Source organism: Festucalex cinctus, chromosome 1 (assembly GCF_051991245.1).
Source record: "Festucalex cinctus isolate MCC-2025b chromosome 1, RoL_Fcin_1.0, whole genome shotgun sequence".
NCBI classification, from domain to species: Eukaryota; Metazoa; Chordata; class Actinopteri; order Syngnathiformes; family Syngnathidae; genus Festucalex; species Festucalex cinctus.
Window position 1 is genome coordinate 18133426 of NC_135411.1, and position 18293 is coordinate 18151718.

Consider the following 18293-nt stretch of genomic DNA (forward strand, 5'->3'; position numbering starts at 1 on the left):
AACTCGGATGCGAGAAGATAATTGGCGATGTATGGGGAATTATGAATTAGAGAAAGAATTGATTAAATAAAATACATATCAACAAATAGAAAAATATTGAAGCACAACATTTATATGCTTTTTATTTTATCTATCTATTCAGCTGTTCATTTCCTGTGGCCTCTGGACTGTTTCATTACACGCAATATAGGGGTCACATGAAATTGTGAAAACATATACTCGCTTCTAACAATATAATAGTTGCATTAATAGTTTTATAATTTATATACAATAATTAACGACTATATGAACCACTGTATAGGCATTGTGAGATAAAAACTTTAAAAATCAGATTTTCAAATCAGTTAAATCCACCCTAAACCGGACGAGTTCATTACAACATTGCATCCTATTCTGAACTGTGTGTTCCATGAGCGGAGTTGTGTTGTACAGATTTGCTAAAGTGTACGCGCGGCTTGTAGCATTTTATGACCTCGAACATTTAATTCACCGTAAGTATCACCATGTCGGTGGCGTTCGCACCTCACAGACAGCGTGGTAAGGGTGATATCACCCCCGCCGGAATCCAGAAGGTAATTCATCGTTTTGAATGCGTCGCAGAATGGAGGTTATGCTTTTTGGAAGGCTGCTAGCCGCTAGTGCTAATCGATGTAGTCCATCCGAGTCCGAGTGGCTATGGATGGATTGGGTACAATGATGCTAATCCCTGCGCGGTTATTATGAACCTGCCATGTGCGGACCATAAATCACTTCCACGTTTTTTTTTTCTCCCTCAACCGATCTTAGATCTCGGTATTGTGTTAGCTTGTTTTAGCAAGCTAGCGAGCCGCTTCTTTTGTTAGCTTCAAATCCACGTTTTATTAAACGCACCCATTTTCTTACCGCAGTTAAGTCATTCATTTACAATTTTGTTAAAAAAAAATATCTCCCTGTGGATATATGTAACATTCCTGCTCACTTTTGCAGCTACTTGATGAAAATAACCATTTGATTCAGAGTATCATGGACTTCCAGAGCAAGGGCAAAACAACAGAGTGTTCACAGTGAGTTGCTGTCCTCCATTGTTTTTGTCATTGAGCTCACCTTTTGAAGTGGACTGTTATTGATAACCCGCTGCACTTTCACAGGTATCAACAAATACTGCACAGAAATTTAGTATACCTGGCCACAATAGCAGACTCTAATCAGAACATGCAGTCTCTTCTCCCAGCTGTAAGTATACACGCTGATGACTGTTTGTATACACATCTACAATACAATTGTCATTGGATATCTGTTTATTTTCATTCAGTGATATAACAGTGCAATTCTTTTTTTCTGTATCTATTTCGTGTAATGATAGGAAGCATGGTGTGTAAAGTATATGGTCCATACCAAAAGTCAGCTGGGATAGGCTCCAGCTGACCCACAACCTATATGGAAAATGAATCATGCACATGCTTGCAGTTTTGTAGACGTTTTTGATGACGTTTCACATCAGATGTTATAATTATAGATACAGTCAAGGAGTCATTTATGCAATTTCGGTGTGGATATGATATCACCATTTAAGTCACCATGGAGGTCTAAACTTAGAGTGACATTGTATCCGGGCATTCTTAATTCATGAAGATCCGGACATACACGTATGATTTTTTGAGGTTACTTGAAAATGACATGCACTACTTTTCACGCAACAAGGCACACTCAGTTTTAGACTACGCCAAGTTCTGACTTGTGTACAAATTTGGATAAGCCGTAAGAGTGGAATGCTGTCATAAACCTGAGCCCCTTTACCCACCATATGCAGGGTTTCCACCAGAAATTTTGCCAGAAAATTGGGGCAAGAAAACACTGCACAGCACTGGGGGAAACTTATAAAATGCAACATGTTATTGTAGCCCAAAAATTTTCAATGGTAGTTTGGCAATGACACTCCCAAAACTAAAAAGCTATTAAAGTTTGCAATTGTGGGAATGCTGAAAGCATTATGTTATTCGGCTTTTTATTCTCCACACTTTTTTTGCCGTGTAATAACTCCCACATAATACTTCCGATTTGCACTGTTCAAATTTCAACTAGCTTCAAAAGTTCACGCCATCTTGGGAATATATCGTCTGATTTCACAGCACTTACAGTATTCGCACAATTTAATATTAAATATCAACTTTCCCCATTCATTATTAATGGGACTGACATTGAACTTTTAAGTCCCATTTTCCGCCCTAACTTCCGTACCTGTAAATACAACTTCTCATCATTACCAGGTCTTTGATACTGCTCAGTGGCGCACTTGGTAAAATGCATTGTCCAGTAACCAAGAGGTCACGGGTTTGAATCTCACCTCCAACTGTACATTGCAAATGTATCCATGGCAATTATGCTAAGTGATAAACATGTATACCAACTCTCTTAGTTCCACATTTCCATCTAAAATTTACATTCTAAATGAATGGTGGGTGCTTCATGCCTAGGTGGCGCTATTGTGTGAATTTTATTTTATTTTTTGCATTTTTCCATTGGATATCAGTTAAATTTTTCCATCTAAATGAATGGAGGGTACGTTCAATTTTACATAATAAATAGGCCATTAGCCCTGATTTTCAACAACCCAAGTTGGCTCACATGTTAAATACTTGCCTGGCGTTATGGAGACATGCAAGTGTGTTGGTTCAAATCTCGCTTGGGAAATATTTTATGAGCATTCAGCTTTCAGCATTCTCACGAAATTTCTGCAGAAATTTCACTTTGTCTAGTTTTTTTCAGTGCAGTTTGTGATTTAGTTATCATATGTGTCCTGCGGGCAACTTGGTGGCCTCTTCGTAAGGCTGGAAATAATCTCTGGTCCGCCTGCGTGTAGCTAGGGATGTAACGATAAGCACAATATCGTGATATTAAAAGTGCCACAATATCATCATCGTCATGTTCACAATATTTAAATGCAACACATCTGTTAAAAAAGGTCAGGTTGATGTCCATTTGTGCAGTTCTAGCACCCTCTGGTGGCTACTTTTTTTTTGTGCAATTTAATTTTCATTAGGGATGTTTTGGCCCTTCTATGTTTAAAATCTACACTAATTGTCAGATGAAGGGGAACGTAATATGCCTGTGAAGCAAGTCAATATGTGGAGGAACTCAGTGTGTGCGTGCATTAACAACATAAAATAATAATAATAAAACATAACAATAATATAACATTGCAGTTATGTACAAAAGCACAATATTGTTTTTTTTTGTTTTTTTTTTTGGGGGGGGGGGGGGGGGGGGTTTAAAATGAAATTTTTATTTTTATTTTTTTTTACAATGTTGTGACCTTTTTAAATTATCGCCAACCTCCCCCAATATCGTGATAATTATTGTATCGTGAGCTTCATATCGTGATAATATCGTATTGTGACGTTTGGATTTTGTTACATCCCTATGTGTAGCTAGCGTGATTTCCCGGGTACTCCTAATTGAAGACCGAAGATCTAAATTGTCCATCGGCGTGATTGTGATTGCTGCTCAAAGTCAGCTGGGATAGGCTCAAACTGTCACTTTTCTTTGATTCTTTGTTTTTACTTCTGATTAGTCAGAGTGCTGCTTCTTCAATTTTTAAGCAAATTCTGTATTACATGCTGTTTTGCAGCCACCTACTCAAAACATGCCAATGGGCCCTGGTGGGATGAACCAAAGCGGAGGTCCGCCTCAACCAAGTCACGGTCACAATATGCCCTCCGAAGGAATGGTCGGCTGCGGCCCGCCTGCCCCGCACATGCAGAACCAGATGAACGGACAGATGCCTGGTAAGCGGCGCTTCCCTCCATCTTGCTCTGTTTTTTTTTTTCCTGTTCCCCTTCAGTCCTTCTCACTTGGGTTGCTTAGCAACAGCGCAGACCTGCGAGGGAGGTTGTGCTACTGGAGGATGATGTCACCTGTTTGTCTTGGACCTCCACACTTTCTCTTTTCTTTATTGATCTCCTCTCATCCCAGAGTGCAAACTAATATATTGTCATTTATCTTCCTTTACGTAATGTATTTTTTATGGGATGAAAAATGAAGCTTCAAGCCATAGTCACATGAATATGGATATCGATATTGATAACTTTATTTGCGTTCACATTATTTTTCATGCACAAATAATACCTTTTAAAAATCATATTTTGCCACCTGCTGGCTACTGAAACTGACATCACGTGTGCTGAGGACTCCGTTTGCTAACGTTGAGCCGTGATTGGATGTTGCCTGAGCCCTTAGCACGTGATGTCAGTTTCAGTCGACAGGAAGTGGCAAAATGTGTTTTTAAAGGTATTAATTGTATGTGAAAAAGTGAAATTATTCAATTAATTAGGGGTGTTAAGAAAAATCAATTTGGTAATATATCATATATTACAGCGCGCAATTCTTGTATCGATTCAGTATGCAGCCAAATCGATATTTAAACATCAATTTTTGAGGGAAATATTCAACAAAAAGTCTCGGGTTCACACTTTCAGCATGGAAGAATCATGTTATATTAATGGCACATTAAGCCTTAATATTTTATTTTAATGCTGTTCAAACATGAAACAGATTGCAACCTGTTTGTGAAATAGTGTTGACGTTTCAGTTAAATACATTATACAAATCTTACAGTGTACTTGTACAAGTTTACTGTTTAGTATTTTCTAGATTTGAGTTAAAAAAAATCGCCGTAATTGACTTAGATTCGTATTGGGATTAATTCGTATTAAATCGAATTGTAAACCTATGAATCGTGATACGGATGAAATTGTCAGATACTAGGCAATTAACCCCTAAAATACAAAATATTAACTTTTCAAAGCTGAAATAAAAAATATGAAAATATGATCGGTCATTGTTTTTTCTTTGGAAATGTTTTGTATCAAAAGTTCGAGTGATATCGGTACTTGGTATCAGTATCTGTGACTACTGACTACTCAAGAGTTGTGTGGTCATACTTTAAAAACGTGGTATCAAACATCACTAGTATGCTGTCAGAATTAATAGATTATCAAGTTAATCTACTTTAATAATTGAGTAATCGTTGGGAGCCTTTTTTTTTTTTTTTTTAAAGGGATACTTTACTTATTTAGCCATTTTCAGGAGTTAAACATTGTTTTGCCTATAATAAATGTGATGTTTTCATTATTTTTCATCTACAATTAGTACCTTTAAAGACACTTTTTGCAACTTGCTGTCGACTGAAAATGACATCACAAGGGCTCAGGTAACCAATCACAGCTCAGCTTGTGAATGTCCTCAGCTTGTGAATGAACCTAGAAAACAGGTGAGCTGTGATGTAATTTTCAGTCGATAGCAAGTTGCCAAAGACGTTTTTAAAGGTACTAATTGTAAGTGAAAAATAATGAAAGTATCAAATTAATTCTAGACAAAATATTAACTTTTTATTGCTATAATGGGTTAAATAAGTGAAATATCCCTTTAAATTTGTCCAAATCCTCTGATTTCACCATATCAACAGTAATTGTTCACTGATTTCTGTAGTCCTCTAATAATACTCAGGGGGAAAAAATGCTTTTTTAATACACTTTAATTCAAAATTCAAATGAATCCGATTAATTGATTCTTTAAAAAAATATATATATATATATATATACACGATAGTGACAGTACTAATCACTATTGTATCTAAAGTTTTTCAGAGGCTGTGATTCATACGTCATCTGTATGGTAAACGTGTTTTTCTTCCTAGGGCCCAATCACATGCCCATGCAGGGCCCCGGTCCAGGTCCCAACCAGCCACCGAACATGCCGGCGGGCCCCATGAACATGCCCCCGAGCAGCCACGGCTCGATGGGCGGCTACAACCACGCTGTCCCCTCGTCGCAAGGCATTCCCGCGCAGAGCCAGATGAACATGCCGCAGGGCCAGCCCATGGGCAACTACGGCCCGCGACCCAGCATGAACATGCAGCCCAATCAAGGTGAGCGACTCTTGACGTTCATCTTCCCGCCGCCGCGCTCTTGAACGTTCCCTTCATGTCTGCTTCCAGGCCCCATGATGCACCAGCAGCCTCCCTCCCAGCAGTACAACATGCCCCCGGGCGGCGGCGGCCAGCATTACCAAGGCCAGCAGAACCCGATGGGCATGATGGGCCAGGTTAACCAGGGCAATCACGTCATGGGGCAGAGGGCAATGCCCCCGTATAGACCGCCTCAGCAAGGTATCCCCATTCTTGTGTGTGTGTGCAAAGCTGTATGTGTGGTTCTTCCTCCTCCCTTTTTCTAACCCACTTTACTACACTTCTTACCTTTTTTTTTTTTTTTTTTTTTTTTTTTTTTCCCCCACACCTCCACACGGGTCGCTCCCAAACATCATCATGATCCAGGATGCAATAAATCTACAGACAAGCGGTCCGAAAGCCCCCTCCCTCCCTCATCCTCACACATCCGGTCCAACAACACCTTGAATCTACTTGTGTGTATGTTGTGTATGTGTACGTAGGACCCCCTCAGCAGTACCCAGGGCAGGAAGACTACTATGGGGACCAGTACAGTCACGCAGGACAGGGAGCCTCAGAAGGTAGGAGAAATCCTTCCAGTCAGCCCAGCACTTGTGTTAACACACAAATGATGCAAAGAGACTGCGATTCAAAACTCCCCCCCGCCCCGCACACTCACGTCAGTTTCTCTGGGAAGATGAGAAAAAAAAAAGCGACCCTGGCCTAATAAATGACATCATCGCTTCCAAATTGTGTACCCCCAAGGATCTGCAATCCATTAATTACTCAGATGTTTTCCGCCGTGCTTGCTCGTGCTCGCGAGGCACAACCGCATCCACATGGATACCTAACAGCTTTAATTAACCCCTTTACTTTCTTTATTCAATTAACATTTACTTTGTATGCTTCCGCCTCCTACTAACAACTCTATCTATGACTTCTCATACATGACACATCACTTTTACCCTTTGAAAAGAAAGACTGCAGTATTAACATGAACATGAGTTGATATACTGGACATTTTATTAGGTACACCTACACAATCTAGTGTATTGTTGTCTTTAGCAGGGTATTATGGTCAGCTTACTTTGCTGCAAAAAAATGAGAAAAATCATTATGATAAATTAAATAGATATGTAAAATTTAAAATGTGCTTGTGGTTGAAAAGTGAAGCCTGGTTACTCTCTACCACCGGAAATGCATGATTGGTCACATAGAGGGCTGTTACAAGGAATCTTTTTAGAATCGATTATTTGGCTGTCAGTGGACGTGAGGACTTACTTAAAAATGAAAAGTAAAAAAGATACTGCTGCGACGGGCTTTATTTTTTTGTACATATTTTCTTTTTCTTTTTGCTAGAAGAAAAAATTCCATCCGCCAACGATCCAGTGTGACTATAAATTAGAGGTGTGACCCTCTTGGTACCTCACAAAACGATATGCCATACAAGGCTCACGATAACGATTTTCTCACGATATAACGATACCATGATTATCAATATATTGATCAGGTCATAAAGCCACGATAATCTACTACTCAAGACATAAACTGATGTTTTCTCAATTAGAAAATAGTATCTTTTTTTTTTTACCATCAATGAAAAACAATTTTAAAACTGGTGTCTTCTTCGTCGTAAGCACTTTAAGTGTATTTTTTCTTTTTTTTAAACAAATGCAAAAGTTTTCTTAACAGAGGCCACTTTCTGTGAACAAACTTACTTGTGTCTTTATTAAAGACTATTGTCATGCAACATGTCAGTCAGTTACATAGTTAATTGTTTCATTTTATAAACTGTGACAATTTTTTTGTGAAACATTGCAAAAGTAAATAAATAAAATTACTTAAATATTAATTCCAATTAAATCAATATTAATGTTCCTCAGAAATTGTGTGCTTCAAAACGTCAAAATAAAATGTTTTAAAATGATAAAATTGAAGATATAATACACGTTTTCATCGAAACGTATGCAAAACAGAGTCAGTTGCTGGACAGCTAAATGTCCAGTGAAAGTACGGTAAGCTGATGAGTGTTCTTCGCCTGAAGACTTGCGTCCATTTCCCCGCCACTCTTATGAGGCGCTCCCCCTAGTGGCCTGCCAAGTAATTGCTCAATAAGTCGCGAACAATAGAGCTGTGTGGCTGTATATTAACTACAAATATTGCGATAGTTTTGTAGGCGTATCAATAATCTATCGGGAGTCAAAGTATCACGATTTATCGCGATATCGATATATCATCACACTCCTACTATAAATAGTAGAATTTTTCTAAAAAATTGTTTTAAGTATTCCTCTGCAGAGTAGCTAATACACCCGAGTGCACTCTGACAATGCGAGTGCCACTGCCACCTACTGTAGTGGATGTGCAACTGCATTTTATTCTAGTACGTTTAAAAAATAAATAAATAAAAACGTGTTCCCTGATGTTGCATTAGTCCACGGCCCCCCGAGGGGCCCGCATCTTTATTTGAGGACTGCTTTACACTCGCTCTCGATCGCTTTTCTCTCTGTAAAGTAGTGAAGGGATGCACTGTGAGGAGGCTTTAGCTAATGAATCAAAAAAAAAAAAAAAAAAAAAAATCCTACCTTACCCATCTTCGTGCCGTGGTGACCTTGTCTCCTAGTCCCACATCTATTTTCCAGTGTGACATAAAACTTTAATTTAAAATGTTCTTATATTAAAGTGACCCCTAACCCTGTGCATTAGCGTCATCATGTTTCCGGAAGTGTCCGCCAGTAACAAATGCCAGTGTGGATACATGGGAAAGGCCAAATAAATGTTGGTTCCGGGCATTGCAAATATGGTTTTAAAATGGGTACCGTATTTTCCGTACTATAAGGCGTACTTAAGAGCCTTCCATTTTTTCAAAAGCTGACCATGCGCCTTATAATCCGGTGCGCCTTATATATGGATCAATATTGAGCCGCAACAGGTCTCGCTGTCAAGACACTATCGGTGACCCTGCACGATCGGTGACGCGCATGCGCAGAAGATCCCGCCATCTTGGATCGCTAGCTAATAATAAAACAGCTGTTTATTCATTTTGGGAGTGAATGGAGTTGTCAGAAAGCTGGTTTGTAATCTAGTAATAAAGTTTGACTGACCTATCTGACTGTTTTGTTGACATTCCCTTTAGCGCAGCACCATCTAATGGATACATAACGTAACCCCAGCCTCTACTATAGCGCCTTATATATGGAAAAAGTTTTAAAATATGTCATTCATTGAAGGTGCGCCTTATAGTGCGGAAAATATAATTATAATTTCGAGGCATAGTTTTTTTTTGTGTCAACTAACTTTTGCGATTGACTTAGTGGAGTTCTTCAACTTTTTTTTTTCTCCCCAGCTCTAACCACAACAATTACATTTGACACGAAGCAGTCTGCTGCCAAGCCATGCTAGTACAGGATAATTCAATTCTGTATACTATTTATATTGTTTTACATTAATACTTAACTGTATTTATATTTTCATATGTATCTGTGGTTGATGGGGTGAAGCGTGTAGAGTTTGTGTTGCTGAAATGCACGTGTGGAGCCAATAGAGCCAGTATTCCTCACCCGTGTACTTTTATTTGTATTGTTGTAATATAGCTACCTCGGCCAGGGCAATCCGCTTCTTCCTTGACAATTGTGCCATTTTTGGTTCAATTAAAAAAACTAATAAAATACCGTAAGTATATACGGCACCTCAAAACATTGTTTCCTGATAATTCACTTTTTCCCCGTTGAAGTGAGGGTCAACCACCTGGTGTGGTTGGTGAGTCACCGACTGGCCGATTAATAGATTGCAAACGTGTACCTAATGTTATGGCTGGTGGACAGTCTCGAATAGGGGCGTGAATTGCCTAGTACCTGACGATTCGATTCGTATCACGATTCACAGGTCACGATTCGATTCGATACCGATTAATCCCGATACGAATTTATAAGTCGATTGTTGCGATTTTTTTTCATTCAAATTGAGAAAATACTAATCAGTAAGCTTGTAGAGTGTAAGATTTATATGAAAATGTATTATTTATTTAGCTGAAATTTCAGTCTTATAGAGGTTGTAATCTGTTTCATGTTTAAACAGCATTAAAATAAAATATTAAGGCTTAATGTTCCGTTCATATAACATTCTTCCATGCCCAAGGTGTGAATCCTAAAAAAAAAAAAAAAAAAAAAAATCGATTCTGCTGATTATTGAATCGATTCGAGAATCGCGCGATGTAGTATCGCGATATATCGCCGAATCGATTTTTTTTTAACACCCCTAGTCTCGAAGGTTACCTAATCAAATATTAGTACAGTAATTATGTACTGCCCACTACAGTATGTGAATTCCAGTGGCTGCAATGACTTGAACATTGTGAATTGAACGTATCCTTCCCATTTTGTTGACTTGTCACCGATCACAGGCCGGACGTAAAACTGCTCTGGAATGCTCTGCTCGCTTAGCAATGCATTACTTTTGATGGGCGTGTTGACCCGGTTGTGTACTTCCGTGCTCACATCTCTTGACGTTGCCCTCTGTAGGTAACGCCCAGTATGGTCAACAGCAAGAAGCCTATCAGCAAGGCCCCCCACAGCAGCAAGGTTACCCTCCTCAACAGCAGTACCCAGGTCAGCAGGCCTACCCGCCGCAGCAACAGGGCTATGGTGAGTTTTAAGAGCACATTTCATCGACATGTCGTAGCCCAATTGCTTGCACCTTGGAAAATTAATGCTTTCGGTTTATATAATCCTTTTTCTTTAAACTGTTGTAATAACTTGTAATACTCGTAACATTGTTCAATATTATTCCAAAAACCGCAAATTGACACCTAGCCTTGAATAAACGCCCCCAGCAGTTAATTAATAAAAAAAAAAAAAAGAATTTTGTTCTATGGTGATAGCAATGCATCGGTGTATAATATATAGACACAGTACATATTATCTTTAAAAGTATGTTGTTTTTAAAAAAAAAATGTATTTACTTGTTATACAGACGTCGTTAGAAAGGTCTCGTCAAGACGAATCCGCAGATGCCCGTATGTCCCCGGTCGGACATAGAGATGGGGGGGATGTGACCGTGCAAAGACAAAAAAAAAGATAAACAAACCAAAAAGCATGCAAAAGAGCGAGGCCGCAATAAATTAATCCGCGATAAACGAGGGAACACTGTACCCATAAGGCTGTCGTTTGTCAATAGCTGATTTTTTTTCCCAGCCTGACTGACAAATCATAGACAGAGAAACAAGATGTGGGGTGCAGTTATAAATTAAATTAGCCAAATTGTGAATCCACAATTCGTAAAATTCATATCATGACAGACACCCCAAGAACCCTTTTTTTTTTTTACATGAGGAGAAACAGTCCTTATGTCCCCTTTAAATGTTTTATTTTGCATTGTGCCCTGCAGTCATCACTTCTTTAGTTTATAAAAAAAATGCACGTTTAAAAAAAAAAAAAAGTCTGTAAGATCAACGAAAAGCGGGACTTTAAAATGAGTTCATTTGCACAGAAGTGTAACCACAATTATGCTGCTCTTCATGCAAGGCAAGTATGGAAGGGAGCCTTTCTCTCTCCCTCATCCCATTTTCCATCCCTCAACCTGAGTGTGGGCCAAAGCTCAAGTTAGTAATGAGCTTGCAGCGAGGCAAAGCTTGTGAGGTGAGACCCATCTGCCACACGTGCGTTCGCACTCTCTTGCAAGCCCTCGCTAGGTTCCGCTCAACAGTGTTAGGAGCACCTAATGATGCTGCGTGGGCCTCGTTTGACTTGAGCCCCAGTGAGGCTTTGCTTAGTCCCACACATGTTGGATAGGTTCACCATACGGGGGTTGATACATTTATTTTTTTCCCCTCTTGCCCCTTCCTCATTTTTTATAATGAAGCCTGCTTCTCTAATGAAGACCAACATCATCTCCTTGATGTCTCCATCCATAAGGGAACTAATGTGTGGCTCCAACCCGAATCGCTCAAAACGTAACGTAGTCTAAACAAATGAGTCCGGTATCGCGCCGTCCTTTGGTTGTCATCCATCAACAATTCATGACATCCAATTAATGGTTCGGAAAGGATTCCCTTGAGTTCCACCAACTCTGCTCATTATGTCAGTTTCTTTTGTTTTTTTTGGCAAACTAAAAATTCATGATGAAGCCGTCCATTGCACATTTCCTCGTGTAGTGTCGGGAGCTTTTTGGCTAGTCACATTGGCTCCTTGTTTACAGATGCTAAAATAAGGTATTATAACGAAAACCTAAACGGTGTATCTGCTGTGAAGGTTCGGTTTTGTTCTGGGGCCGCTTTGCTAAATCTTAACTCATTCACTGCCATTGACGGATATACACATCAATGGCAGTGAATGAGTTAAATCTGTGCTGGACAAAACAACATCTTAATGCTATCAACAAGGTGTCAGAATGCTCTGCTTTAGCCGCAACTTCCTTCAAACATTTACATTAACGGTTGCCTGGGGCCACTACTTGACTGGCCACTTGCTCAGTACGGCACATGTGAAGAAGGGAGTGTGCAGTTTCATCTTCAGCCACATGGGGCAGTAGCGATTCAATTTCCAGTTTGGGTTTGATACAAGGGACAGTAGTTGTGTAAACTCGTATTTTGTTTTATTATTGTGAAAATGCAGAAAAAACAATTTTGACAATAACAAAACTTAAAACATTTAGTTCAATTGCCCAATGTGAAATTGTATAAAGTTTTGTTGGGTGAACTCAAAATGTCAAGACATTTTTGTTTCTTTTTGTTTGTTAGTTTGTTTACAGCAGGGGTGGTCAAGTCTGGCCCCATCCACCTGAATCAAATAATCAGGGTTATCAGGCTTCTGCATTTCTTGCTGATGAGCTGATCATTTGATTCAGGTGTGTTGGAGGAGGGAAACATGGAGTATGGAGGACAATAACTGCCAAAATTCAAAATAAATAAATTACTAAATAAATAAATAAATGACTAAAAATGAAAATAAAAGCTGATATAAAAAAATATAATTCGAAAAATATATTTAAAAAATAAATAGATAAATATAAATGTAAATTGTTCTTTTCGTTATGTATTTATTTTTTTCGGCTAGAATTTTCTAATTATATATATATATATTTTATATATCCGTTTTTATATTTACTTTTATTTATTTAGTCATTTATTTATTTATTTATTTATTTATTGAGTCATTTATTTTAGTCCTCCATACTCGAGTACCGGACTTGGAAGACCCTTGGTTTAACAGTAGTTTTCCACTCAGCCCAGGTCCATCAAATGAAATGTGTATTTTAGGTCCTTCCCAGAATGCCCCGGGACAGTACCCCAACTACCCCCAGGGGCAGGGACAGCAGTACGGTGGCTATCGCCCGCCTCAGCCCGGACCCCCGCAGGGCCAGCAGCAGCGCCCTTACGGCTACGACCAGGTGAGTATGAGCCCAGCACTGTAAAACGGCTCGAAAGATTCTAAACGTACACACGGCCGTAGTTTGTCCCTCATTTTTGACTTGATGGTGCGTATTTTGTGCATGCGCTCATCGTATTTGGGCTTACTTATACATGTCGCTATTACCATTCCTGTGTTAACCTCGGTTGTGTATTCTGGCTAATGTAGCATGCCCCCTTCAGGGAAAAAATATGAAGGCTTCTTCCGTAGGTTTGCCGCTAACTGCCGTGGTTCTTCTTGCCCTGTAATATCCTGTGGTCTCATGTCGGGGACCAGAGCTACACTTTGATATCTTTATCTTTGAATATTCAGGGGCACATGAGGAAATAAAGGCCCGGGGATTTGAACCCCCTGACTAGCTCTATAAGAAGCAAAGGTAAATGGTTGCTGTGAAGACCTCAACGTCCAATCTAGATGTTTTGAACACCTAGCCTCAAGTTTTGCATTTTATGTTTTCCTTTTGTCTCCTTTCTCTCCTGATTTCTTCTCCTCTTTCTTTTATAAGGTGAAAAGATTGCCATTTGTATTCCTTTTTAACACTGTTGGTTAGCCAGGGGTCGAATTTATAAGCAATTGAGGTCCACAAACGCAGCATGCTTTGGGAGCCAAGAGCCAAAACATATACATTGTATTTATGTGTATTTACTTTTAATCTGGGCAAAAAAAAACAAACATGAGATTTGTGTTTTTGGATTAAACTACAAACACACTTCGACCCCTGTTCAGAGATACGTTAGCTACTACTTCCTTGCCCTGAATCTTTCTCACCGAAAAGTAGCATCCTCGAGTACAGTGTTTCTCAAACTTGTTTACATAATAGTAAAAATAAAAATAAAAATAAATCAGATGACTTACACTCACCAAATTCAACAGCCCTGTTTGGATTAGTGCAACTTGAAAGGCTAAACAGGTGAACAATATGGACCTTGACTTCCTAAAAGTTGAATTGTTTTCCACTATTTCATGTAATGATCATTTATGAACAACGATTAGTGCTACAGTGCAAAGAAACAAGATGTGATACCGCAAGAATAAAATTGTAACTTGACTTGAATAAAAGTTGTACTTGATTAGATTTTTATTTTTTTTCAAATGACACATTACAAGATAAAATTACAGTTTGAGGGTAAATGGGAGAATATTATAATAGCCGTGAAAAAAAAGAATGTATAACTGGAGCCATTTTTGTGAGACTTTATTATACAGCAAGTTTCAGAAATAATGAAATACATCAGCATCGTATTTTTGGAACTGTTGGGTAAACTGACAAGTGTCGAGAGCGAGCAAATACATTGCCCAGATGGATGTGTGACCTGTGCAGAAATATGAAATGTTAGGATTTTTCCCATGTAAGAATACAAATAATTCTTATAAGATGATTTCTAAAAATATATATTTAAAAAAAAAATGCTGTTAAAAAAATGCCTTTTGTTGTAAAAACAAAATTTCCTTTAAATAAAAAAAAATGTTATAACTATTCTGCTAATATAATGTCTTTTTTAAAATATTTTTTTAAAACGACCTCTCAAAAAATGCAAGTATTGAAGGATGTTAAGTATGACTTCTTTTTTTTTTTTTTTTTTTTTTTAACCAGTACGAGTATTCAACTCACCAATACCACTATCACTAGTGCTTTTGATGCACAAAATTTCTTCCCAAAAAAATGTTAATTAAAATTGCATTGAAATTAATAACAATTTTCTGTTGTTGTAAATTCTAATTCTTAGATCCTGATTGTAAATTGCCCACAAGAGGGCATGAGTACCAATACCTTGAAAGACGGCCATGCTGTTCACCGGCTCAATACCGATACCTGATATTGGTACTCACTCACCCATCCCGAGTGTATATATACTATATTAACCGTTTTTCCTTAAAACTACTTTTTTTTTTTATATTATTATTATTATTATTAATAATTGATTAAGAATGTCTTAAACATTCCAACAATTGTAACAGCATGATTTCTTTTAAATAAAAGATTATATAGATTAAGATAATTTAAAAAAAGAAAAAAAAAATCACCTTGTTTTTTTTAAATACCAATTAAAAAAAAAAAAATCCTGAAAATCCTACTGCCATTTTAGAAAAAAAACAAAAACAAAAAAAAACAAAAATCTTTTTAATAGAAAGCAACAAGACTGATTCTCAAACAAATCAATCCTTTTGTCTTCACATTATGTGACGATTCTCATAGGATGAAGAGCTTTTAAGAAAAAAAAATCATTATAAAAAAATAAGAAAACGTGACTTTCCACTGTGGCCCAAATTAATACTCCTTCCTAATTAAACAAAAAAACAAAAACAAAAAACAATGTTTGCAACATCTTACTGTTAACAGTGACTTTTCTTTTTTCTTTTTCTTTTTTTGCACTTTATCAACTCACTTATTTACTCACGGACCCCTTGTGGTTTCCTAAGGACCACCAGTGGTCCGTGGGGCACACTTTGAGAAACACTGCTTGAGCCATTAATAAAGCCAGTCTCGCTGACAAACCTCCAGTGTCTCCAGTAGTGTTTACAGCTCACCACTTTGTGAGGATCTGCTCCCATCTGCTGGTGGACACAGGCAAACGCAGCCACATGTCATTGGCGCGCAAGCTCTTAAAGCCGCCGCAGATGTTTGTTGATAAGCTCAGATGTATTTTTTAGGATGTATTTTAAGCAAGTAACATGAACCCTGTCACCTTTTTTTTTTTTCCCCCCCATCCTCCCTCACAGGGCCAGTATGGAAATTACCAGCAATGAGAAACGCCCACTCAGATGATATGAGTCACAGCAGCACAAACAAACGAAAAAAAATCCATTCTCTCCTCCCCGTTTTGGGCTCATAATGATTATAATGTCATTTCAACTGACAACCCCCAATTATTATTATTATTATTTTTTTTTGTGGTCCACTATGTCTCAAAGCGGCAGTGCCTTAAAGATGGAGCTGCCTTATCCTTGAGCATTGCGTCGACTGTACGCCTTTTTTTTTTTTTCCGCAGACGATTCGAAAGCGGTTCTACTGTGGTTCATGCTTCATCTCCCTGTTAATAAGACGAAGCAATAATGCCAGCAGTAGATGGAAGATGTGTCGAGGGTAGAGAGGGGCCACGGCGTCGCGTTTAGTTAGCGGTCCAACTTGTGCTACAGCTAACCCGTTACAGGTACACGTCTCGATGTATGTGATGATGTAAAAATCGATTTTATTCTCTTTTTTTTTAGAGACAGATGTATTTGTATAAGACATTGGAAGCTAGTAGTAAGATATGTAAGTGTCAACCATTTTTATTTTTTATTTTTTTATTTTTATTTTTTGTTATCCAGCACATTGTTGTTAGTTGTGAGGAACTGAACCAATTAAATGATTTTGCAATTGTTTTCCTCCAATTGTAATTAGGAGAAGGAGAGCAAACCTGCCACTAGATCATGTTTTTGTATTGGGGGAAAAAAACAAACACATTTGCTGTACTGTACTAAATAAGCTGTGCCAACTTTAGGAGTGAAGAAAAAAACAAAAAAAATGTTTTGTTTTGTTTTGTTTTTTGCCACCATTTGACAAGATGTGGCCAAAGAAGTGTTAGGCTATGTAGCAGACACAGTTGTCAACACGAAGGCCCAAGTAAGCATATCAGTTGTGTACAAAAGAGTATAAAGGCCACGCTGAAAAGAAAAATTAGGAAATTATGATCAAGTACAAAGTAGGTACAAGATTTCATTTTCATGTTATGAAGGGAGAAAGTTTTTTTTAATATTAGAATAACATGGTAATGTTACGAGAACATGAAATCTTAAGGATCTGAGAATAAAATTGAGAATAAAATCATGAAGTTATGATAAGGATGTAATAACAAAACGGTTATGAGTAAAATTGTATTGGTATCATAGTCGTATTGTTACGGAAATGTCAAATTCTAATTTAGTCTCATAAAAGTTTTCCCATATTACATCACTTGTGGAGATATATATATTTTTTTTTATACCTTGTAATGTATCAGTCTTCACCTTAATCATGTAACAAATTATTCTATGATTTTATTCTCAAGTTTTTTTTCCCTTGTAATATTAAGACTGTATTCTCTGGAAATTCCATATTTTTCTTATAATATTACATTTCTCCCCCAATGTTACAGCTTCATTCTGGTAAAAGTAGTCTTCATATTCTTTCTTGCCAAATTTTCGCTTTATTCTCGTTCACTATTTTCCTTCCTTTTGTTTGTTTTCAGTGTGGCCATGTCCTCTTTTGCCTATTGACTGCAAATAGATGAAATGGAAATAAAACAATATTTCTGATCATGTATTATGGCTAACAATGCTGGAATGTTCTCCTTCATTGCCGTACGCGAGTAGGCTGTTGTCTTTTAAGTAGTGTCGTACGTGAATATTAACGGCTGTCACATAATGTATCATAAGAAGTGAAACATAATGTTCATGTCACATTTCGGGGCTGCTTGTGCATTTTCCTGTCACTGGCTTGTTTGGTGATATGTACATGTACAGCATTGAGAGGGCAACATGGCCTCTCCTATTGTTTATATATTACTGTTTTTAAATATTTTGCATTCCCATCCACACGGCGCTCACATTTGTGTCATGGTAATGTAATACTGTACATTCTGATAATAAATTGGAGGAAATCTTTAATATACTTTTGCATTCTCGTTATTAAGTTTGACCTCGACAGCGGTACCCGTTGTTTCTCTCGTCCAAACAAGATGGTCGCTTTGGGTGACGTCACTGTGTTGACATGATGTAGCGTCTGCTGGCTACATTATTTCCATGTTATATAACATCTTTTTTTCTTATCTGTTTTGACAAATGGTGACTTTTTTTTTTTTTTTTATCATAATGTGGTAAAATTGGATTTTTCTGATAGACTTAAGTTCTTTTTTTTTTTTTTTTTATTACCCCCTAACCAATTTTGACTTCTCATGTACATAATACAATTTTGCTTGTGAAGTTTTGCTTCATTCTTGTAG

General features: G+C 37.8%; 1 protein-coding gene across 5 annotated transcripts; it reads left to right on the forward strand.

Annotated features, from left to right (window-relative positions):
* The first annotated feature begins 372 nt into the window (after positions 1–372).
* Positions 373–17962, forward strand: ss18 (SS18 subunit of BAF chromatin remodeling complex). Of its 5 annotated transcripts, none has more exons than XM_077520333.1 (11): positions 373–572; positions 967–1043; positions 1128–1212; positions 3608–3764; positions 5675–5905; positions 5975–6145; positions 6427–6504; positions 10444–10564; positions 11508–11559; positions 13179–13309; positions 16051–17962. In XM_077520333.1, the coding sequence occupies exons 1-11, from the start codon at positions 504–506 to the stop codon at positions 16094–16096; spliced, it is 1218 nt and encodes a 405-aa protein (XP_077376459.1). In that variant the 5' UTR covers positions 373–503; the 3' UTR covers positions 16097–17962. The 5 variants fall into 5 exon arrangements, with proteins under 5 accessions (XP_077376459.1, XP_077376444.1, XP_077376435.1 ...); XM_077520309.1 differs by lacking the exon at positions 11508–11559 and adding an exon at positions 13642–13705 and having other exon boundaries at positions 377–572; positions 10444–10566; XM_077520298.1 differs by lacking the exon at positions 11508–11559 and having other exon boundaries at positions 377–572; positions 10444–10566.
* The last annotated feature ends 331 nt before the right edge of the window (positions 17963–18293 follow it).